This window comes from Notolepis coatsorum (genome assembly GCF_963971535.1).
Source record: "Notolepis coatsorum genome assembly, chromosome: 3".
NCBI classification, from domain to species: Eukaryota; Metazoa; Chordata; class Actinopteri; order Aulopiformes; family Paralepididae; genus Notolepis; species Notolepis coatsorum.
Genome location: NC_140167.1, coordinates 40,018,808 through 40,044,174, shown reverse-complemented (window position 1 = coordinate 40,044,174; position 25,367 = coordinate 40,018,808). Strand labels below are relative to the sequence as shown.

Genomic DNA, 25,367 nt, shown 5'->3' with positions numbered 1-25,367 from the left:
TGGTGCCCCGCACGAAATTCAACTTGCAATAAATGCAACAGGACTGGGCACTGGCATAATCAGTGCAAATCCAAAGCGGTGAGTGAAGTAACAGAGACAGATGAACAGAGTGAATACTTCTTGGGATCAGTGAATGCAAACACTGGTAATGAGCAGTGGACAGTGCAGCTCCTCATTGGTGCAACACCAGTGCAGTTCAAAATTGATACTGGGGCAGATGCTAGTGTTATGTGTGAGGAGACTTTTAATGTGCTTATTCCAGAGAGGGAACTAAGCCAGACCAGCGTATCACTGAGCAGCCCAGGGGGTAAATTAGATTGTCAAGGACAATTTCAAGTTAGCACTGCATACAAGGACAAATCATACTCGTTCCCAGTGTTTGTCATCAGAGGGAAGTCTGTCAATAACTTACTCAGCCGGTCCACAGCAACAGAGATGGGCCTCGTGAAGCGGATCGAGGAGGTCCACGGTGCCTTTGGAGACCATGGCACACTAAAGACAGAGCCGGTAAGGATTAAGCTCAAGGACGACGCCACTCCATACGCGGTGCACACAGCACGCAGAGTCCCAATACCACTCATGCCCAAGGTCAGGGAGGAGCTTCGCCACATGGAGGAGAACGGCATCATAGAGGTGGTAACCGAGCCAACGGACTGGTGTGCCCCCATGGTGCCTGTGCTCAAAAATAATAGAAAGGCACGTGTATGTGTTGATCTTAAGAAGCTAAATGTACAGGTCAAGAGAGAGAGATTCATCCTACCTACACTGGAAGAGATCACAGCCAGGCTGAGTGGAGCAACAATGTTCTCCAGCCTCGATGCAGCCTCAGGGTTCTTCCAGATACCTCTGCACAGCGAGAGCACCCGGCTGACCACCTTCATCACTCCATTCGGCAGGTACTGTTTCCGGCGCCTACCGTTTGTAATAACAAGCACGCTGGAGATATTCCAAAGGAAAATGACAGAGACACTCCAAGGCCTGCAAGGCGTCGCCGTCTATATGGACGACATCATAGTGTACGGGAAAGATGTGGAAGAACATGACCTCTGCCTCCAGAAGGTCCTAGAGAGAGTCGAGTCTGCTAGGCTCAAGCTCAACAAGGACAAGTGCGTGCTCAGGCAGAAGCAGCTCCATTCCCTTGGGCAGGTGGTCGATGCCTCGGGCGTGCGGCCAGATCCAGCAAAAGTGCTGGCCATCCGGGAGCTCGCCGCGCCCGAGAAAGTGCACAAGCTCAAACGAGTCCTCTGCATGGTGAACTATCTGGGGAAATACGTGCCAAACCTGTCCACAGTGGGCCAGCCACTGTACGAGTTGCTCCGGTCCAAAACAGTCTGGACCTGGGGCCCAGCACAACAAACAGCTTTTGAGAAGTTGAAAGAGCTCCTGATGACATCGCCGGTGTTAACCTTCTATGACGTCAACAGACCCACTGCAGTCTCGGCTGACGCAAGCAGCTACGGGATCGGTGCTGTGCTGCTGCAGCTCCATGGAGAAGACTGGAAGCCAGTCGCGTACTGCTCCAGGAGGCTGACTGATGCGGAAACTATGTACGCGCAAATTGAAAAAGAGTGTTTGGCGAGTGTCTGGGCCTGTGAGAGGTTCGAGAAATACCTCTACGGCCTTGAGAATTTCAATCTAGTGACAGACCACAAGCTCCTGGTCCCACTAATGAACAGCAAGGATTTGGACAACGTCCCACTAAGGTGCCAGAGACTTCTCATGCGTCTCATGCACTTTAAGCCAGTGGCAGAGTATGCGCCTGGGAAGACCCTTGTAGTGGCAGACACACTGTCAAGGAGCCCCCTGAGACACACAGAGAACCAGAAAGACACACACTCCGATGTGGAGTGCTACATCGCAGCTGTCATCAACAACGTGCCAGCTACTCCACAGAGGATGGACAGCATCCGAAAAGCTACAGCAGCTGATGAAAAGCTGCAGACAGTGATCAGGTACATCAGGTCAGGATGGCCTGAACACGTGAATACAGTACCAAGCGTCATAAGAGAGTACTTCCCTGCGAAAAGTGAACTTTCAGAGTATGACGGAATGGTCATCAGAGGAAGTCGCATATTGATACCAGAGACACTGAGGACAGAAATCCTCTAGAGAATCCATGACGGACATCAAGGGCTCTCAAAGTGTCGGAAGAGGGCAAACGCCTCTGTCTGGTGGCCGGGCATTTCCTCGCAACTGAAACACAAGGTCTCGTCGTGTCAGTCCTGCTGTGAGCTGAGAAGAGCGCAGCAGAGGGAGCCGTTGATCTCTACTCCACTCCGTATAGCTCTAGATTTATGTGAGCATAACAAACAGAGCTACTTGATAATCTCAGACTACTACTCTAGATATATAGAGATACTGCACATGACAACGACAACCAGTTCTCAAGTCGCTCTGAAGCTGAAAACAACGTGTGCCCGTTATGGCGTCCCGGACGTGGTCGTAAGCGACAACGGGCCACAGTTGTCGAGCGCTGAGTTTCGAGACCTAGCCTGTGAGCTTGACTTCAAACATATCACCTCAAGCCCACACAACCCACAAGGCAATGGTCACGCGGAGAGGGCGGTGCAGACCGCAAAGCGAATCCTGAAACAGAAGGACCCTCTCATCGCACTCATGTGCTACAGGTCGACACCATGTAGCACCACAGGGGCCAGCCCAGCTGAACTTCTAATGGGTCGGAAGATGAGAACGACACTGCCTACACTCGAGAGGAACTTGCAGCCCTCATGGCCAGACAAGCGACAGATCAAGCAGAAGGACGAGGCTGAAAAGAAGAAGCAAGCCTTCTACTACAACCGACGTCGGGGGTGAGAGCAGGAACTCCGTAGTCAAGCTCCAGGGGTCCAGACGGGCTCGCTGGAACGGAGGTCCTTGGGCACAAGAGAGGGAAGGTTAGAACAGGGAATAATAACGTGAGAGTGTCTAGCAGGTCTTCGGACTGAAGGGTCGTACCTAGGTAGGCAGTTTAACACTGCGACGAGGGACGACAGGATCCGTCAGGTGATATAGGAGCTGCCTGATGAGGGAATCCCTCACAGCCGCGCTGATTGATGTTCGTCTGGCAGTGTGGGAACGCTCCAGCAGGAAGCTGCCCATATATGGGCGTGGCAGGATGAGGGCAGAGGAAGGCCCGAGCCCTGACCATGACAGCATATAGCAAAAGTATACTGTTACCTTATATTTACGTAAATAAGTAAGGCAATTGAAATATAACAGAACTTGCGGCATCATATTGTTAATTTTTGTTAACAGAATTCGGCTATAGGGCGACAATAATGTGGTCAAGAGGCATGGTTTCTATCTTGAGCCCTTAATCGGCGTGGTTTATTATTCACATGGCAGAGCAGTTACACTACAGGTCTTCTCTCACTGAGAGACTGGGGGAAAGAGAAAGAATGGGAGGAGACATCTGTATTTATACTCGCCACATGGTGGTGTACCTGAGTGGCTCCGCCTAGAGCCTAGATTAGTTTAGATTAGATGATTTATCGGGATTTAAAATAAATTGGCCTAAGTCGGCTTTTCTTCCTCTTAACATCAGTGCAAAAAAAGACACAACCCTCCCAGGTGCGATACCCATGGTCAAACATTTTAGATGCTTAGGTGTGGAAATATTTCCCACCATAAGACAAACGGTGAAGCACAATTACACAAAAATACAGAACAAAATCAAAGACGACCTGGACAGGTGGGCAAAACTTAAAAACTCAGTACAGGCAAGGGTATCAATAGTTAAGATGGATGTATTACCAAGAATCAATTTCTTCAGCTCAATGCTTCCGTTACCTCCTCCAGAGGGCTACTGGAAAAGATTACAAACCTCCACATACAAATTTATTTGGAATAACAAACCACCTCGCATAAAAAGATCCACCGCACAGAGAAATAAAGCAGACGGTGGCATGGCAGTTCCAGATTTCTTACAATATTTTAAGGCTTTCACATTAAGACCATTGAAGATATGGTTTGACCCCCAGGTTTTGGTATCTTGGAGAGAATTAGAAGAAAACATAGTAGCCCCACAGAGACTGAAAGACATAGCACACACTAAACTTTCAATCAAGCATTGTGAGCGAGAATTTGGCCCAATAATTACCCATGCAATCAGAACATGGTGGGAAACACAAAAGAAATATCCTAACCCTCAAGAATGGCATAATCACACTCCCATATTCAATAACAATGCACTCTTAATGGGAAAACGCCCTATAAGATTCCCTATATGGGAAGAGCAAGGCATACACTCATTAGGGGATATTTTTAATAACCAGGGCCTCTGTAGTTATGTCGAAATATGCACAAAGTTTAACCTCACCGAGTCCACATGGCTTTTTTACATACAGTTACGACTTTGTCTGAGGTCTCACGGTGTTCCATTACTCATACCAATTGAACACCACAGATACCACAAATTTTTCTATGAAAGAGAAACATTGGGAGGTTTTGTATCAGGTTTGTATTATCAATTACTAACGTCCTCGTATGAAACCCTTCAACTAGACACTGTCTGGAGGAGGGATATACCAGACCTGGAAAATGACTTTGATTGGCAAGGAGCCTGGGCAAATGTCCGACTTACATCAAGGAACCCGGATCATCAACAAATCAATCTGAACTATATTCACAGGACATACTTGACTCCTATAAGGCTGTGCAAAATGGGGCTTAAACAAGACTCCAAATGCTCCCAATGTACAAATGGGGACGAAGGAACATTTATGCACATGTATTGGGACTGCCCACCAGTTAAGGCATTCTGGAAAGATGTGTCCCAACAATTATCAATACTCGTATCTTGGAATATACCTGTACACCCCTCGGTATTACTATTGAATGATGTTTTTGAGTTTGCAGTGAATCCACAACTAAAGAGATTGGTTTTATCGGGTATCACAGTAGCTAAAAAACTGATCGCATCACGTTGGTTTCAACCGGAAAAAATTTGCCGAAAAGTGTGGTTTCTTACATATCTCGATGTGATATATCAAGAAATATCTACAGCAAGAATTCTGGGTCTCAATGAATCCAAAATGTCAATGTGGTTAGAAGTGGTGGAGAGAATAAAAGCTAGCTTATAATGGTAGTGTCTGGTTAGGAGTGAGGGATAATGGAGGTACTATCCAAGAGGGGGTCCGGGAGGGGGGGGTTCGAGCTGGAGCATATGTGTGTAGGGTTTTAGAAAATAGGTATTAGGGGTATATTATATACTAACATTTATATAATTGTAATTTCGCTGGATATACACTGTATACGGTTAAAATGTTATTATAGACTATTTTTGTTTTATCTTGTTTCTGTACTTGCATGTATTTTAACCACCTTTACTGAAAGTTTCATTATGCATTGTGTGTTGAGTACTGACTTTTAATAATTTTTGTTTTGCAATAATACAAAAAATATAAAAAGAAAAAAAAGATTAGATGATTAGATTAGATTTTTATATCTGTATATTGAGCATGTCATAAATGTCATTATGAATTGAAAAAGGGGGACCCTGATGTAAACAAGACGAAAGTCTTTCTCTGGTCTTAACACTTTCAGTGCCCAGCAGGGGGCGCACATTTAGGGCGCGTTCACACCTACCCTGTTTGGTCCACTTTAAGTGGACCATGGTCCCTTTAGATCGATAGTCCGTTTGGTTTGTACAGGTATGAACGCAAACCGAACTATAATGAGGACCAAACAACCGAACCATGGTCCTCTTGAAAAGTTGGGACTCGGTTTGTTTCAAAGTGGACCATGGTTCGTTTGCTGTTGGTGTGAACGCAAAACGAACTTTATATAGTATCTAATCTAGAGCAAATGAGTGACAGGTGCCTAGTGGCGGCGGTCGCGCGACCCAACTTGACAGCGCCAAGTGACAGCTTGCGCGCACGTTGCAACCCAACTCAAATGAATGACAGGCGCGCGGACAGTCTCTCTCTTCCTCTCTCTCTCTCTCTCTCTCTCTCTCTCTCTCTCTCTCTCTCTCTCTCTCTCTCTCTCTCTCTCTCTCTCTCTCCCTTTCTCTCTCTCTCTCTGTCTCTCTAGACTGGCGCCGCGCGCGGACAGTCTCTCTCTTCCTCTCTGTCTCTCTAGATGAATGAGCAGTCGCGCGAGTCGCGACCCAACTCTTCCCCAAAGAGCGCGCAGGCGCAACTCCACCTAATAACTTCATCCTCACATTAGCAGCCTTGTCTGTATCTCACAGCGACAAAAAAAAAAAAAAAAAAAGACAGCAATGAGTCGAGGATCAACGTGGGGTAACGACAAGGTGAAGGCTCTTTCCCTCGCGCGCTAAACACGCAAATGTTAATACGTCACTTGTGACAGGCATAGCAACAAGCATAGCAACCAGGCATGAGAGTGACAGCTAGACAAATGAAATCTAAACAGTCGGCGTGTGGGCGAGGTGTGTCAATACGCTGGCGGCAACTGTTTACGTTTGTGAGATGAACGACTTGGCGACAGCATGTCCTTTGTTTACAAATTAGATCCGCACCAAACAGGGTAGTGTGAACGCAGACCAAAAGCAAACAATGTATCATTTTCACATTTGGTCCACCAGAAAGTCCGGACTATCCACGGAAAGTCCGGACTATCCCTGGACTTTCAGATGTGAACACACCCTTAGTGCTTGAATGCCCACCATCCACTGCAATGTTAGCATTAATATCGCCTAATCTATGTTTTAAATTATGGCTATGTCTAATCTGCCCGTTGCATTATCAATGACTCATTTCCAGCCAACATTGTCGAAGCGGATTGTTTTTTTATCGGTTCATTTCCGTTTTATAGCACTTTGAAAAGCCCTCGTTTTCACGGAAAAATAAAAGATTCCATGATAATCGCCCTGTACTGTAATATTCTAGAACGTTGTCATTTTTCGGCCTATTTATGAATCTTTTTCAAATAAACGCTAGATTATCGATAGTATATGTGTACGTGTGCACGCTGGGGCCGCGCGCTGAAAATCGATTCTCTCAGTTCCTGATCGATCTTACAGTCAAGTCAAACAGCCATATCACATTATAGGGGAAAAGCTTATATCTCCGTGAAAACGGGTCTGATTATCCTAAGACACGCCATTCCAAAAATCAATCCTTTTATTGATCCTACGCATATACTGTAAAACACATAGTAAACGCTGTGCTGAGGGCTCCAGTTACATGCGTGAGAAGTAAAATGTGGATTTCAGAGTTTTTTTCTCTCATCCATTTTCATCGAGTCCAATCCAAAATGGTGCATTACCATCTGGGAGACGATAGGGGGCGCTTTTTTCACATCTGAGCGCCTGGCGGGGCAGGATTACCAACGGTAGACTCGGTTGATGAAATATGAATTCAGATCGCTAATAAAAAAAAATCAGAGAATTCTCGTGATGGGCATTCAACCCACGGGCTGATAACCAGATAAATCTCGTGATGGGCATTCAATGTGTTAAAGGAAAACGCCAACATTTTGGGAAATTAGGTTATTTGCCATCTTCCCTGGAGTTAGACAAGAAGATACATACCCTTTTCTTCTCTGTGCGTGCATTAGGCTTAGGGAACAGCCGCTCCGTTAGCATAGCTTAGCTTCATCACTGGAAGTGGGTCAGACCTTTACCCTGAAGTTCCTTACAGTCACGAAATACACGCCAAATACAACTCCAAAACGTTCCTGTAAACATGTTGTGACCTGTGTATTTACCACATGGAGAAATAAAAAATAATTGAATTCGACAATTACGTTTTCTAAGCAAATATACTCTGAACTATTTTTTACCGAACCACTCCTCTTGGGGCGCAGTCAGTGATTTCACGCAACGCAGTGATAGTCAAGTCAAGTCAAGTCAATTTAATTTTTATAGCACATTTCCAGGCAGCGGCAGCTGGCACCAAAGTGCTTCACAGGCAGGTTGATAAAAACAAAATAATATGATGCAAGATAAGATTAAAACACAGTAAAGCAATGAAAGTAATAAAAACAGGTAGGACACAGTAAAACAAAGATGATAGAAGGGCCAGGGGTCGGGCGGCTACGTGGCGTAGTGGGCAAGGCGCTCGCCACGAAATGCTGGAGACGCTGGGCTCGTCAGTTCGAGCCCAGCGCTCCACATTTGCTTTCAGTTTAGCTGGTCGTCCGTACTAATACACATTGGCCGTATTAGGGGGTGGGAAACTGATGGGTGGGGATCGGGCGTTGTGGACAGCGACTCCTACAGGTCGGTTGGTGCACCTGCGCAGTAGAATCAGGAAGTGTCGGGGGCAGCGTGAGCCTCCCACGCGTTACTCCTCGCCACTGAGAGATCGAGCTGCGCAGGTGAAAAGATGCGACTGCTGTTACCTCAAGTACCGGAGGGGACTTGTGCTATGTATGACTTAGTCCACATTGCAGCCGGCTTGTGGGAGGCAAGAAACAGCGTTCGTGACAGGGGAGGGTTGAATTGGATGATACGAAATTGGGATGGGAGAAAATATAGAAAATGGGAGAAAAAGTGGATCAAAAAAAAAGAAGGGCCAGGGGTCTAGTGGTGATTAAGTGGGGGGGAAGGCCAAGGAGAACAGGTAGGTTTTTAAAAGTGATTTAAAAGCCTGCACGGTCTGGGCGGCCCGTACGCTGAGGGGGAGGCTGTTCCACAATCTAGGCACTGCGGTGGAGAAGGCTCTGTCTCCCCTAGTCTTGAGCCTAGTTCTGGTTCTAGGCACCACCAATAGCAGCTGTTCAGCTGATCTGAGGGATCGGTGGTGCAAGAGCTCGGATAGATAGGGAGGAGCCGTGCCATTTAGTGATTTAAAAACATTTAGGCAGTAGCGGCCGGTGTGAACTACATTTGGGTGGGCGCGGGTGGGGGGGGGGGTGAAGGGGGGCAAGCGGACAGCTCACAGCTGACCAAGTGGACAGCTGACGACATAACGTTACCAAATAATAGGATACGGATAGCATAACAACGAGAAGAGCCAAACCAAAATACAAGCCCTGTACCAATTGGTGGGGGTTTGCTTGATCTGTGGTCCCGACTGGAAGGATGAGACATTAAGGGAACATGTATGCGCGTGCGGGTGCACGTGGCGTCTGGGCAGTTCCCATATTACGACTGCACCACTGGACCTGGCCGTGACTCACCTGTTCCTGGTTCTATGAGAAATTGCACCACGCTGTGGCAAGCTACGCCACGACCCTTCTATGTAATTCTACGGTTGCTATTATAGTGAGCATGAAGACTGAGTATACGCTAAGATTTCTGGATAGGCCCATAATAAATCTAGGAATTCCAGTTAACCCATGTTTCTGTTTTCATCATACCATAAACCGAGTAGGTTAGACCAGTTTAGTGTGCTGGAAATCTGAAATATGCTTCATACCCAGTGGTGCAGTCGTAATATGGGAACTGCCCAGACGCCACGTGCACGCGCATGCGCATACATGTTCCCTCGCTTGCGCACAGAACAGATGATTATTATGCATAACAATGTTTTAAATGTAATTGTAGTTACAATTTCTTTAATTGAATTAACTTAAACTAGAAAAGTAAATACAAACTAAATTAACAATGTAACTTAGTTTACAGAAGGACAGTTTCCTTCAGACTGAAGCACAACTTAATGTCTCATCCTTCCAGTCGGGACCACAGATCAAGCAAACCCCCACCAATTGGTACAGGGCTTGTATTTTGGTTTGGCTCTTCTCATTGTTATGCTATCGGTATCCTATTATTATGCAAAGTCTAGGTGATAAGTGCCGGCCGGGTACTTGGCGCATGGCGCGACGAGTCCAGTGACAATTGTGAACGCATTTTTGTGTGCGCGCGTGCACATCCGTGCGCAATTGCGCGCACTTCTGCTCAGCGAACTACTAGGACGGCGTCTTACCCCGTCCTACCACCACTGCACCACTGTTCATACCATACATACATACCTCACTGGAAGAATGCTTGCATGCTTCATTCTCTCTCTATCTCTCTCTCTCTCCCTCTCTCTGGGCACTGCGCCTTTGCAGGGGTTTAGGGGTTTAGAGCATCCATAAATGCCATGATCAAAGTCTTGACTTTATTAGTGTTAGGCTTGACCTCTTGCCCTCCTCTGCCAAATGTCAGCACCCCACATCTCCCCTCCTCCAGCTGTTTCAAATAAAGAGCCCATGTCCCAGATCTTACACATCCCTGGGCTAGAGCCTGTCTTCTAAACAACCTCTTAGACATGACCTTACAGAGTGGAGAGTGTCATGATAAGGACAGCAGATATGAGACCATCTCTGTGTGTGGGCAGAGAGAGAGAGGTGGGGGGGGTTCCCAATGTTCTGTAAGGAATTTCTCTTCCTTTTGTGGATCTACTCACTGGCAAGTAATCATTGGCAAGAGGCATTAAACCCTTTGAGGTGTGTTTTTGTTTTTCAAATGTTTCCTCGTAATTTTGTTAATTTTCTCTTTTTCTTCACATGAAACAAGACAAAACACAATACAGTAGTAATAATAATAATAATAACAAGATTTCACAGGACAATAACAGCAATAATAATAATAATAACAATAATGACAATAATTTGAAATAATAAAAATTGAATATAAAATGAAATTGCCACAGACATTACAAAAGGTGTTTCTTCCCCCATTCCCCACTTATTTTAGAATTGTATCTCATGACAGAAAGTTAGGCTTTTTGTGGAATTAAAGGAACATGCCAACATTATTGAAATGCATGCGCTTCCTATCTTAGATACCAATTTCATCTCTGTGCGTTTAGTAGAAAGCTATCTGGCTGCCAGCTAGCCTAGCTTAGCACAAATTAATGGAAGCGGATACGGATCAGCTAGCCTAGCTTAAAACTCAGGGAAAGGTGTTTTTGGTCAACAACTAGCAAATACGTTCTCACTTCCATTAATTTGTGCTAAGCTAGGCTAGCTTGCAGCCAGATAGCTTTCTACTGAGCACATAGAGAGGGAATTAGTATCTACCGGGTATCTTCTTGTCTGACTCTGGAAAAGACGGTAAGTGCATATCCCATAATTTGGTGTGTTCCTTTAAAGAAACGTGCATGGACATAGGGGGTGCAGAAACTAGTAGGCCTACAGCTCTTCAGTATTCTGGCACCTTAGCTTATTCATTCGGGTTATCTTCTCAAAGAATCCTCATTTAAGGATGTTGAGTTCTGAAAATTCTAGTCACAACGGCTTGATCAAGTGTACACCTCAAATGGTTTGCAAAATATTTAGTCAAATAAAATACCTTTATGATTCATGCATTTATGAACACAATTAAAGCTATGCTAAATAACAGTGTTTAACATAATTAGAAAAATAAATACAGTATGTATCTGGCACCCCATTTTGTCCCAGGGACCCCTATCTGAGAAGATGATTCGTTGTCAGATAATGATGTAGTACAAACCAGCATCTCTGTCTGTACTGTAGTGGGGTAGGTAGCCGTAAATCTTGTGATGTCCTCGACTAAAGAAATTCTCGTCGACTAGGACTTTGTTAACTAATTGATGAGTTGGTTTAATCAACGACGTCTAAATCTAGAGCAAAGAGGTGTTCATAATTTTTCTGAAAATAACTCGTTCAACAAAGTTTTGGTCGATTAAGACCAAATCGACCAAATCGACCAAATCGACTAATCATCTAAGAAGGAGCAGCCCTAATATATTCCTGTACATTCTCTCATTGTGCTAATAGTCAATTCAATTGTCTAAGAAATGAATCAGGTATATTCTTCATTTTGCTGGGGACTTCCTCAGTGGTTCCCCCGAGGGCCCCGGGCCCCACTTTGAGAACCACTAACTTTACAGTCTCAATATACTTTTTTCTCCTCCATATTTTCTGAGTTTCCTACTGCCCAGCAGAGGGCAGAATGAGACTGCTGAAGTTCTGCTCTCATCCTCCTCATACACACACACCTCTCTCCCTCGTCTATCTCTCTATCACGATGAAGCTATTCCGTCTGAGTATGTATGTCTCTCTTTTCTCTCTCTCCGGTCACTTCCCTGGTGGTGCCAGACTTGGCATTTTTACGATCCAGACAGATGATTTGTTTGATCTCTGTGTTTTCCCAACTGCCCCCCTCCCCCCCACCTCTTCACTCGTACTTTTTGGCCAACTCCCCTGTGCTTTGCATCTTTTTCTCCACAGTCTAGTAGTCTACTCACTGCAGTGGTTGTCATGACCAAAATCATGAGTTATGCTCCCATGGGAGAACTGCCCGCAACTACACACCAACATGCACGGCACATACGTGTGCGACTGTGCGCGTGCGTATGTGCGTGTATATGTACATGCATGCATGCTCACACTCTCTCTCTCTCTCTCTCTCTCTCTCTCTCTCTCTCTCTCTCTCTCTCTCTCTCTCTCCTCTCTCTCCTCTCTCTCTCTCTCTCTCTCTGTATATGTACATGCATTCTCTCTCTCTGTATATGTACTTTATGCATTCTCTTTCTCTCTCTCTCTGTGTATATGTACATGCATTCTCTCTCTCTTTCTCTCTCCCCCCTCTCTCTCTGTATATGTACATGGATTCTCCCTCTCTTTCTCCCTGTATAATGTACATGCATTCTCTCTCTCCCCCCCCCTCTCTCTCCCTCTCTCTCTCCCCCCCCCTCTCTCTCCCCCTCTCTGTATATGTACATGCATTCTCTCTCTCTCTCTCTCTCTCTCTCTCTCTCTCTCTCTCTCTCTCTCTCTCTTCTCTCTCTCTCTCTCTCTGTATATGTACATGCATTCTCTCTCTCTGTGTACAGTATATGTATATGCATTCTCTCTCTCTCCCCCCTCTCTCTGTATATGTACATGCATTATCCCCCTCTCTCTCTGTATATGCACATGCATGCTCTCTCTCTCTGTCTCTCTCTCTCTCTCTCTCTCTCTCTCTCTCTCTCTCTCTCCTCTCTCTCTGTATATGTACATGTATTCTCTCTCTCTGTATATGTACATGCATTCTCTCTCTCTCTGTATATGTACATGCACTCTCTCTCTCCATTTTGCACGTAATAAGCACAGGGGCAGCTACCATGTGGACTCCTGTATCCTCTATGCAGCATAGGACCGTGTGACTGCCTGCCACCTGTAGCGTTTTTACACATTTCCCCCTCACAGTCCACGCTCCCAATTTATGTCTGTGTAACGCGGGACAGCTCAATCCTCTGGCTCCCGGCCCAGGTCCACCCTATAGCTGCAGCTAATGAACCGTAGCATTTGGTGCCAGATGGGCTGGTGGGGAATAAGGAGAATATGGGCCAGGTATACGGCGAGGGCCGTTTCCAGCCCCGTATGAGTGAGTGTTGACCCCGGCGAGAGAGGGCCCGCGGGGCTCGTATTATATACCCACGCCATGCCCCCTGCACCAGCCCCAAAAACCCAATTACCTCCATCAGTCAGTGGGTTGGAGCACCAGAACCCCCCCCCCCCTCCCTTCCCTCAGTCACCTAGAACCACACTGGAACCCCCGACCTCTCTGTAAATAGAATACAAGCTTTTTAGAGTCTCGGCTCATACTGAACTGAATATATATATTTTGTCATAAGCATTATGCTCCAAGTGCAACGAGTGACAAAGAAACTGAATACTAAAGAAACTGAATACTAAGAGTGAAGACTTGCTACTACTTGGTATTCAAGCTCACTTCCAATATGCTTGACAAAGGCGGCTGCGTTTCAGGACTATGACCTTCTTCGGGTGAAGGAGGGTCACACTGAAGAAGACCTTGGTAGCACACTCTCAGGGGCTCATACAGAACCAAGCATTTCACCACAAAGTATGTGTATTTTATTGTGATATTTAATAAACAAACTTGAACTTGAAATGTTGGTGTCTTTGTCACTGAATTTCTAAGCAAGCGTGAGTACTGCTGTGCAGAGTCTTCCTCCCTATGTAGTCCTCATACTGAACTGAGCGAGAAGAGGGTTTACAGATGCATGCATGTATACACACACACACACACACACACACACACACACACACACACACACACACACACACACACAAAGCATTTGTTATTTCACTTGGATTCTCATACAATGCACTCTCACACACACACACACACACACACACACACACACACACACACACACACACACACACACACACACACACACACACACACACACACACACACACACACACACACACACACACACACACACACACACACACACACACACACACACACACACACACACACACACACACACACACACACACACACACACACACACACACACACACACACACACACACACACACACACACACACACACACACACACACACACACACACACACACACACACACACACACACACACACACACACACACACACACACACACACACACACACACACACACACACACACACACACACACACACACACACACACACACACACACACACACACACACACACACACACACACACACACACACACACACACACACACACACACACACACACACACACACACACACACACACACACACACACACACACACACACACACACACACACACACACACACACACACACACACACACACACACACACACACACACACACACACACACACACACACACACACACACACACACACACACACACACACACACACACACACACACACACACACACACACACACACACACACACACACACACACACACACACACACACACACACACACACACACACACACACACACACACACACACACACACACACACACACACACACACACACACACACACACACACACACACACACACACACACACACACACACACACACACACACACACACACACACACACACACACACACACACACACACACACACACACACACACACACACACACACACACACACACACACACACACACACACACACACACACACACACACACACACACACACACACACACACACACACACACACACACACACACACACACACACACACACACACACACACACACACACACACACACACACACACACACACACACACACACACACACACACACACACACACACACACACACACACACACACACACACACACACACACACACACACACACACACACACACACACACACACACACACACACACACACACACACACACACACACACACACACACACACACACAGCCCCAGGGCTCTCTCTGTGTAAGTACAACCAGTCCATAAATCACACCTGTAAAAGCTGATTTGGTGTAAATGTCCCTTTATTCGCAAGTGGTGTTTACTGCCTGTGCTCAGCCAGAGGGAAACATGATGCAGGCTGAGGGCATTGAATGGACAGAATATGGAGAGAGAGAGGGGGGGGGGGGGGGCATGGGTTTATGTTACACATGATGTATAACACCATCATGTATGTGCTGTGTAACTTACATGAAGGAAGGTAGATATATATACAGTATGTATTTGGCCTATTTGGATTTATCCTTCAGAGAGAGAGAGAGAAAGAGAGAGAGAGAGCAGAGAGGGGGGGCAATACTGTCCAGTGTTGTAAGACATTTTTCTTTTTTTTAGGAGGAAACAGGGAGGGGGGAGAGAGGAAAGAGGGGCAGACAGACAGAAAGAATGGTGTTGTGAAAAGTGAAGGAATTTAAGTGTGAGACTGGCGGGTCCGGGGCAGGACAGAGGAGTCGGAGGAGAGGCGAGGGGGGCTCTGTCACAGGGGTAATTGAGTCCAGATGTGAGGCAGCGTGGCCCCTTCGCCAGCGAGGCGTCAGGGCCGCATTAAGGGCTCAGCCGAGAGCTGATGGGATCGCAGGCAAGTTCAACCCCCCCCCCCCCATCCCCCTGCCCCAAAAAACAGTCCCAGCTCAAAGCCCCATACTGTGTTGCCGACCATTGTGTCCCCCTCACTCCTCTTTCTCCTCAATCTCTTCTCCTCATCCACCAAAGACAACTAAGGGTTAAAGTCATAAAAGTGTCATTGGCAGAATTCAATTTCCCATTCAAACTCTGCATTCTTGCATGGTGGTTTGGCTGGTACACCTATGATGGGCTGACAGGCTAATGTTGGCATGGAAATCACTATTGATTGACACTCAGAAATCTTGTGTTACTATTGGCAAAGGCGCCATTTGAATGAATGCTCTGGTGGCAGTCGCATTGAACATTCCAGCTGTCTGAGCCGGTCTCATGCACCGTCCACGCATGAAACAATGCCCATTCCCATGACAACATACGTGTTACATAAATGCACCGATTCCAATGTTTCCACAAATCAGAGGAGTACCTTGTATCACTTTGTTTTACATCACTAATGGCACCTATTATCTTGTTTTTTTTACTCTAATAAACGACACATACATTTAAACATCAAGTTCCTCAGCAGAGCATGGAAGGTGGGGACATTTGTAGTCACAAACAAATGGCTTGCACTTGTCTGTCTTGGGAGGCAAAGGAAATTGCCATCCTAGAAAATAGTAATTCTATGTATTCAAATGATATGCATAGATATAAAACATTAGATATGACATGTCATAATGAATTGCCATTCTGGGATTTAAGCGTATGGTCTTACCTGTGTACAGTTCTAAACCTGCATGAACTAAAGCCAATGAGAAAAGTAGCATGTATGGTGCTTTTTCTTCTTCTATTTTTACATAAACCTTACTTTAACTGTTATAATGTATTGAATTATATTTGTAACCACCTATGGTGTCTATAATAGTTGGAAACATCTTACTTGAATACATTTTCTACAGAGGGGCTAACATGGGAGTACAATTTAAATGCATTTTTAGCCACAATAACCATTTTTCTAGGGGTGGTCAATATCTCACTTTCTTAGATAAACCTGATAATAGACCATTATAGTCAATAGACCATTGACTTTGATTTTGGTTTGTCCCTACTCATCAGATTTGCTAATAGTGGCCAAGATAATGATGACTAATGAATAGTTTTAAATCTGAATGATTAGAGCTAGAGATTAACTGGTTGAAAGGAAATACTTCCACTTGTATTTCCCAGCTGTGGTAAACTACAAAATGCTTAATAGCTCAAGAAAATAATTGAGGCATGAAATAAAGAAATGTCAAATCAAGCAGTGCATTTAGAATGTTTTAAATGTTTCTCTCACTGTATTAGTTTAAATCAACCATTCCTTTGCTGATGAAACAATACTGGTTGTAATACCCAGGTAAAATGGCTGCATTTTTAATCCCACTTCATCAACAACTATGCATCTATAGTTGTATCTCTATGGTGCTATGGTTAAAGTTATTTGCAATATTATACAGTAAACACCCCCTTGCTTATTTGTTGTCATTTTGTGTTCACTCTTGACTTTTATTCCACTATACAATACAACATTTATAATCCTCCTGGGGCTTATTGTGTCCTCTTCTTGGTCACTATGGTGACAGCAGTCTTGGAGTCCGTCTATTGTGCCATTATTGTGCTGCTGCCATTGTGCCCGCCCTGATTGTGGAAAGAGCAGTGACGAGCACGTCAGCCAATTCTGGACTCTGTGCTGTTTAAAGGGTCTCTATTGATGCAGACATTGTGTTCGCTGTATAGAAAGGTTTAAGCACTCGAGTTGTCAATGTAGTAGGTGGAAGTGGAGAGAGCTTTATTGAGTGAATGTAGCCCAGATATTGTGAACAGTGGAGTTGGGTGGCGAAGGCCTTCACACATCATGCACAGCCTACAGTAAGCGGTCCTTAGACACATCAGGCATTAAAGATGCGACAGACGGCAATGGAATTCAGAAGTCATGCGGCATTTATGTATAAGACATGGAAAATCACAAGTGCAGTCTTTTGTACTTTTTGTCACTATTGTAAGAAATACTGTCCACCGACTGCTGCTACACTTTGCCTCACATGAGCCTAGTTTGCGAGACAGTTCATCATGCCAATGGGGCTATTCTGACACTTTGACTGGCTGTAGACCTTCCATCAATAGAGTTGTATAAACAGCATTCAGCAGAGTGTCAATTATTCCCAATAGAGATGCCACTACCATATTTCTATTAAGGCATTTTCAGTCAACGTCTTTATTTGACACACGCGCATCATACAAGTACAATGGCCGCGGAAAAGCTCAACCAACCGAAAAAGCACCAACATACCAATTCAACAAAGTACTCAGGGCAAACCATAATATAGAACCAAGTCAAGAGCCCGAGAATAAGAAGCATTCTTTCCCCCTTCATTCATGACCGAAGCAGTGTGAATGAAAGGACATATGTGGTCTTAGAAAGAGAGCTCAGCGAGAGGAATGCTCTTACTGTGACATGAAAAGCACCGTTAGTGATAGACCATGGAAATCAATTAAGAGCAGAAAAGCAGTGCGGAGGCAGAGGGACGGGGAGAGAACAGAAGAAGATGTCAGGATGAAAAAGTAGATAGAGAGCACTTCATCTAAAGATGACACCCGCATAACAGCATTACACTGCCATTCTGTTGAGCTGCATTGCGCTAACAAAGCCAAACACTCATCAGCCAGGGTGTGAGAGCAGGTGTATGTGAGAAGACCCTTGAACACACCCTTCCCAGTCTATGTTGATTTATTTTTGCATGTGGTTAGGTAAACGGTAAGCAAATGTTGCAGTGCACTGTATGTTCTTATTGTGCTGTGATCCCAGCCCATTAGTCTGCTGCCCTGAACCAATAGGAAGTGGGACGCTCATGCAGGATGTCATGTTTGGTCATGGTCTTGATTGGTGGACCAGTCTAGGGTCAAAAAGTTGACCGCACCCTATATACAATCTGTATGTACACACACACACATACATGCACGCACACATGCACACAACAAGGGTCAAAGTAGGGACATGGGAGCAGAACTGGTCAAACCTAGATTTCCAACAACAGAAAACAATTTTCAAAGAACACAACAGACACCTCTTAAAATAATATCAGAGCACCGGCTGCCAACAGGGGTTTAATTTCAGCCCCAACATCAACCTCTGGCCCATTCCGGCTTTTAAACCCTGGGAGACAGTGTTGTCATACTGTTGGACAAAGGCCCAGGGGTGCGAGTGAGTTTAACTAAACAAAAACACTCCCGCCCTGAGCTGAGGACACATGCCTTAACCAGGCTTCCATTAGAACAACTCTGGTCTATATTAGCAGCGTACACAGCACCAACGCATGATAAAAGCTGGGGTTGGGGGAGGGGTGCTTTATCTAGTTATGTTATATATATATATAACATATATAAGCTTGCATTAAACCCAAGCAAGGAATGTCAACAAAGCGGTGAGGGGATTGAGTTATGGACTTGCTATGGACATGATCCACCACTAGGTGGTAATCTTGCGCAGTGTTTGAGTTTGGTGTGGTTGTCCCTCCTGTAGAGAAGCTGTGAAGGCGCGTCGTGTTGTGTTCTTGATTATAATTATTATTATTATTATTATCACCACTTCAGAGAAGCTTGTGTCCTCCTGACCAACAGACAACGATGGTGACAGAAAGGCTGACATTGACAATCGTGGCGTCTGCGACTGTTTAGCAACCATGTTATCTACAGACGCAGCCTGTGGAAATCCTCCCCACATAATCAAACATAAATGGGCTTAAACTAGAACAGCCAAGACACACCCATGTTGATAGTGGCTATGATGCAGGCAGTCATGGGGGGGGGGGACTGTTCTGTTTCATAAAACCGTCCTTCAGAGAGGAGCCTGGAAGACAAGGATATAATATATCATAGACAAGGATCATTTAAACACTCTACCTAGGGGAACCTTCTTTAAAAGAGCATTCCAAAGAAATAAAGAAATTTTATTATGCCCATAATCTCACACATATCCTAAAACTATAAAACTATCTTGAATAAATACATTTGGTAAGAGTTATTGAGTTCAAGAGTTTGGTATCTGTGATGTCACATATTCCAGGAAGTATTGAATACAGTTCAGTGAAATAATAACAAATTAGCTCTATTCTTCTGGTGGAGTGTTCCTTTAAGGGGGTGCAAGGGGCGGGTGGCATGGGGGGGGTTTGGCCAGCCTAATTCCTTAGATTAAAAGCAGCAGTGGGGTGGCCGCAGGTTCCAGAGGCTGCACGAAGGTAATCTAAACAGCATCATGATTAGAAACGTACGTAGCATTTGGCTTGCATTAGCTACAGCCACAACCCCCAGTCCCACACTGAAGAACTCGTACCAATGTCAATACGACGTCTGCCAATCAAACACATGTCCGTGAATGTGACATGTTATACTGATTAGCATTCACGACACTGAAGAAGATAAAGTGGTCAAGTAAAACAAAAAGTCAGACTTGTACATATTAGATTATTTCCCTTTTATTAAAAATCAACCCTTTTTAACATATTAAATATGTTCACGTTTAAAGGGGCACTGTGTAGTTTTGAGAGGGCTGGGGAGGGGACTGAAAAGTCCAATTGAAATATGATATATCTTCAGTGCTGGATATATAATACAGGATAATGTTGAAAAACTGGATCCCTGGAGCACATTGTGAACTTATCTGTCCTCCCACCTCTACCATATAAAGAAGCATCTTCTAAGCGCAGTGTTCTTTCGCTTTGTTTCAAAGGGTTATTTTTGGGGATTTGTGTCGAGATTGATGAAAATGTCAAGCATTTGTTAAAAATTATTGTAGAGGTAATCTTTTTTCTTTCCAAAACTACATGGTGCAGCTTTAAGGTGCAAGCATACAGGTAATGCCTTAAAACTGGTCCGACACAGTTGAGTGTTCATAATATTTGGTCTTAAGTAAAGTAAACATAAGCAGCAGCATAAATTTCAATATACATAATTTCCTGAATGATAGTGTTCTGCTATTCACTGCTAGTCACTTCATAGAAGGCAGAATGATTTCTTCCTAGTAAACAAAGGGGAGATAAAAAACTAGTTAAAATTACAACAATGGGACCGGTAAAAATGTAAAAAAAAAAAATTTAGGAGTGGGTACAGTCCACACGCTAATTTAGGTGATAAGGGAAGATACATTTTTTTTTAAAAGGATTGCATTTTCTTTTTCATTTACAATATAACTTCACAGTAACTGTGGCAACAGTATGCGTTGGCAAGATATAGAGGTAGAAATATCTGTAAACATAGCACTGAATCCAACATAAAAGGATTGGGATTCTGGTTTGGTTTAAGACTTTGAAAAGAGGCACTGTACATGTCATGGCTATTATAGTCATCAAACCGCCGTCTAATTAAAACTAACCTGAAAATAAAAGTGTAAAATAAAAGACTAAACAGAGATCATACAACAACCCTGGCAATGCTACATGCTCGTGAGTCAACACACAAATTGCAAAGTCGTTTAGGCATGTTAGCATCGCAAGCCAGGAGAAATCTTGCATGATTTGACAAAGCAACTTGCGAGGCTAGCGCGGCGACCACATTTATCTTCCGAAATTACATAATTGAATAATAAAATTAAAAAAAAATACAAAAAAATATAAATCTCTATCGTAATCGTCTAATATTGCACTGCAGATAAAGTCTGCACCATGACGGTGGTTCACACATTAGGACTTGTCTCATCTGACAGTGGTGTATCAGTGATACTGCCCTGTTCTCTTCCACTTATATTTAGTCATTTCACTGACGCTTTTATCCAAAGCGTCTTACAATTGTGTACAACGAAGCAGGAGATGAGGATACTCCCGGAGAGTTCACAACGAAGCCAGAGACGAGGATATTCTCCCGGAGAGTTCACAGTCTCTTGTTTTGGCACGTGTTTTCCCTTTTGGTTTGGTTCTGGTCCTGGTCCTGGTTTGTGCTCGGCGTCTGGGTTCCATTCACGAGTTCTGTACCCAAGTGATGATAATGATGCTCAGGCTGAGAACTCCGACAAACAGACCGGACACCAGCAGGATAACAGCCTGGAACCAGAGTTAGTTGGTATCATTACAACGTCACTAAATGGTTATATATAATGTCTCTGAACAGAATGATAATAAACAAGCTATAGTAAAGGTTCAAAAAGTAAAGCTTTATCTTTTAGAGTGTCTTTCAATACAACTGAGTAACAAAGTGCTTTCCAAACTATTGGATGGAAAAAATTGCAATTGCAGGATTACAAAACACACTTTACAAAAAAAAGAACACGAAATAAGAAACCTAACACTCTATAATGGATTGTGAAAAACCCTGTGAGTAAAGATACCCTTTTCTGCTTCTGTAGATTCTTAATGCTAATTAATCATCTGATCTGATACTTGGGAGAGGAAGGCGGATCGAGAGACCAGGGGGCAGTAAGGGCAAAAGTCACAGTCACAGTTCCGAGGCTTGTAAAACCATAAGAAAATATCTGGAACGTGTATAAACTACTTACCCCAACCGACTCCCTGGACCGAAGAGGCTGATTGCCGAGCTTGAGGTAAAAGATTCCCGGGTAGACAAACAACAGGCAGGTAGACGTGGTCGACCCTGGACGACAAAAACAGGAAGGGGTTGAAACCTTCGGTGGCCTCAGGATTGACCCCAGAGCATATGGACTATGCAGTATGTCTGACTTACAAGACATGAATGATATGGAAACCCTGCCATTGTACCGCTTCAATGCAACACCACTAAAAATCATTTTAGCCTGGGACCCAAAATTTTTTGCATTTAGTCTCCCTAGTAGGACCCAAATGTAATTTAAGCATCACAGTACTCAAATCATGCGAGGACCTATGAGACATTGTGGGTCTTGAATTATAGTTATAGAATTATAGTAATGAAACACTGCTAATGAAACACATGACTTTTGTGCTCTAGTGGTTGATATAAAAAATAATAAAGAAAGAAAGAAAGAAAGAAAGAAAGAAAGAAAGAAAGAAAGAAAGAAAGAAAGAAAGAAAGAAAGAAAGAAAGAAAGAAAGAAAGAAAGAAAGAAAGAAAGAAAGAAAGAAAGAAAGAAAGAAAGAAAGAAAGAAAGAAAGAAAGAAAGAAAGAAGGAAAGAAGATGTAAAAAATTATGTTAGACTGCCTCTTTTACTAGGTACTCTGACGTCACAGATTGGGGCGGGGCAGAGTGTGCAGAAGGGTGACAATATCAACCACTAGGAGCAGCAAAGGGAGGATGTGTTTAGACTGCACTGTACCATTACACACCCCGACCGCCAAAATGGCCAGACACGTACCCACGACTCCGAACAGATTCATGATGTCCGGCACGAAGATGGCCAGCAGCAGCACTGTGGCCAAGATGGCCAGCGTGGACAGGATATGGCAGACCCAGGAGAAGGGTCCATTTCCTCGCAGCATCAAGGTGGCTGCCTTACGGGCCTGAAAGACAAAACACAGGTCAGAGTGCGAACACATCTCAGGGGCAGCGCTGACCTAAAGGGGTTACAACAGTCTCCATCACATTCTTCCAACAAAAGTCCATATTTGGTCCTGGTCCTCTCGTTAGCGACTCCTACTGGTCGGTCTGTTCGGCGGGGAGGGGATCCGGGGAAGATAGCCGTTATGCTCTCCCAGTGAAGCAGCTGGCGACTCCATGTGTATCGGAGGAGGCGTGTGGTATAGTCTACACTCCCCAGACCGACCGAGGATAGCACAATGATCAGGACCGTGACACACACAGGGAATTGGCATAACGACTAAATTGGGGAGAAATGGGAGAACAGAAAAAAGAAAAAGCTGGACCTGGATACATGCCAGTGGGGAATCAGGATATATGTATGATTCTTCTCTGTTCTGTTCTCTTCCTTTGCTCATAACACGGGTGCATCTCTGTATTTCCTACCCTGACCTCTCTCTCTCCCTCCTCCAGGGTTCCTAAGCTACACCAGCAGCCTGTCCTTCCTATTTATTTTCATTCAATCTTTATTTATACTCGATAATACACTGAGTAATTAAACTCATTTACAGTTTATGGTGTACTTTACAGTAGTGGTGAGTTCTAGAACACTTTCTAAATCGTCTTTGTTGTCCTGTCTGCTGCTATTGACCCGCTGTGTTGCCTCCCATCCAGGTGATTGTGAAAAAGTGGTCCATCCCCCGTATATCCCCCCCCTTTTTTTTATCTACTTTTTCTCCCCATTTTCTATTTTTTCTCCCATCTCAATTTCGTATTATCCAATTCTACCCTCCCCTGTCTCGAACGTTGTTAGACCATGCCTCCCACTGGTCGGCTGCAATGTGGACGAAGCCTTGCATCACGTGTCCCCTCCGGTACACGAGGAGGCAGCTGTCGCATCTTTTCACCTGCACATCGCGATCTCTCAGTGGCGAGGAGTAACGCGTGGGAGGCTCACGCTGCCCCCGATGCTTCCTGATTCTGCTGTACAGGCGGCGTCTATGCTTTTACCAAACGGTTCGTGTTTCCGCGTTCCCGTTTTGCGCTCTGATTGGCCACGCGCGTTTCTGGTCATGTGACATGTGCGCCCAATCGCATGACGCGCCCATTTCCGCCTCGACCAGCAGGAAACTACCTAACGCCTACGATCCACACTCTAACCTTAACCAACTTCGAAAAAGTGCCTAAGCTTAACCGGCGAAATAACTTGCCGTCACATGATATCGCCCTGCTCTAAGACAAACTCTAACCGTAACCAACTTCGAAAGAGCGCCTAAGCTTAACCGTCCAAAGTACTTGCTGTCACACGATTGGGCGCACATGTCACATGACCAGACACGTCAGTGGCCAATCAGAGCGCAAAACGGGAACGCGGAAACACGAACCGTTTGGTAAAAGCAATCAGGCGTACAGGCGCACCAACCGACCTGTAGGAGTCGCTGTCCACAACGTCCGATCCCCACCCACCGACTTTCCCACCCCCTAATACTGCCAATTGTATTAGTATGAACGACCAGCCAAGCCGGAAGCAACGCCGAGAGCTGGGGTTCGAACCCAGCATCTCCTGCGTTAGTGGCGAGCGCCTTGCCCACTGCGCCACTTAGCCGCCATTCCGTATATCCTTTTTAACATTGATGCATGCACTACAGTTTGGGGGTGACTACTGTCTAGCTAAGTTTAAGCCACTAAAGTTCCAAACAAGTTGCAGTAAACAAGTTCCAAAAAAATGCTATGTTGTAAAAAATCTTTTAAATATAAAATACAATTAGATATACATTACATCAGATTGAACTAGTGTCACAGTACAAGGGTATCTGGGTATTGATTTTTTATTTGATCGTTTAACTTTTAAACTTCACATTGAAAACTTGGTAAAGAAACTAAAGCTCATGCAGGGTTTTATTTTAGAATGCTTTTCCTTTGTTGCCAGGAAAATATTGGTTGAGGCTGCATTGCTTCCCTCGCTTGACTATGGTGATCTGTTGAACATGCACGCCTCTGCCTAATGCTTGCATTGGCTGGATACTGTGCACCACAGTGCTCTGAGGTTTGTCACAGGCTGCAAATCTCTCACTCACCATTGCACCCTATGCCAGGGTTCAGTGGTCTTCAATGGCCTTGCGTACATGTATACAGTATTTGTTTATAAGTCCATCCATGGTCTGCTTTCCTCTTACCTT

General features: G+C 44.8%; 1 protein-coding gene across 1 annotated transcript in view; it reads right to left on the bottom strand.

Moving 5' to 3' along the window:
• Positions 1–20,419: 20,419 nt before the first annotated feature.
• slc38a6 (solute carrier family 38 member 6) overlaps positions 20,420–25,367 on the bottom strand; it is a 31,599-nt gene continuing 26,651 nt past the window's right edge. The window contains exons 14-16 of the mRNA XM_084311020.1: positions 23,027–23,171; positions 22,234–22,328; positions 20,420–21,781 (exon numbers count right to left, since the gene is read on the bottom strand). Coding sequence (XP_084167146.1) covers positions 21,698–21,781; positions 22,234–22,328; positions 23,027–23,171 — 324 coding nt within the window. The 3' untranslated portion in view covers positions 20,420–21,697. The remainder of the gene's footprint in view (positions 21,782–22,233; positions 22,329–23,026; positions 23,172–25,367) is intronic.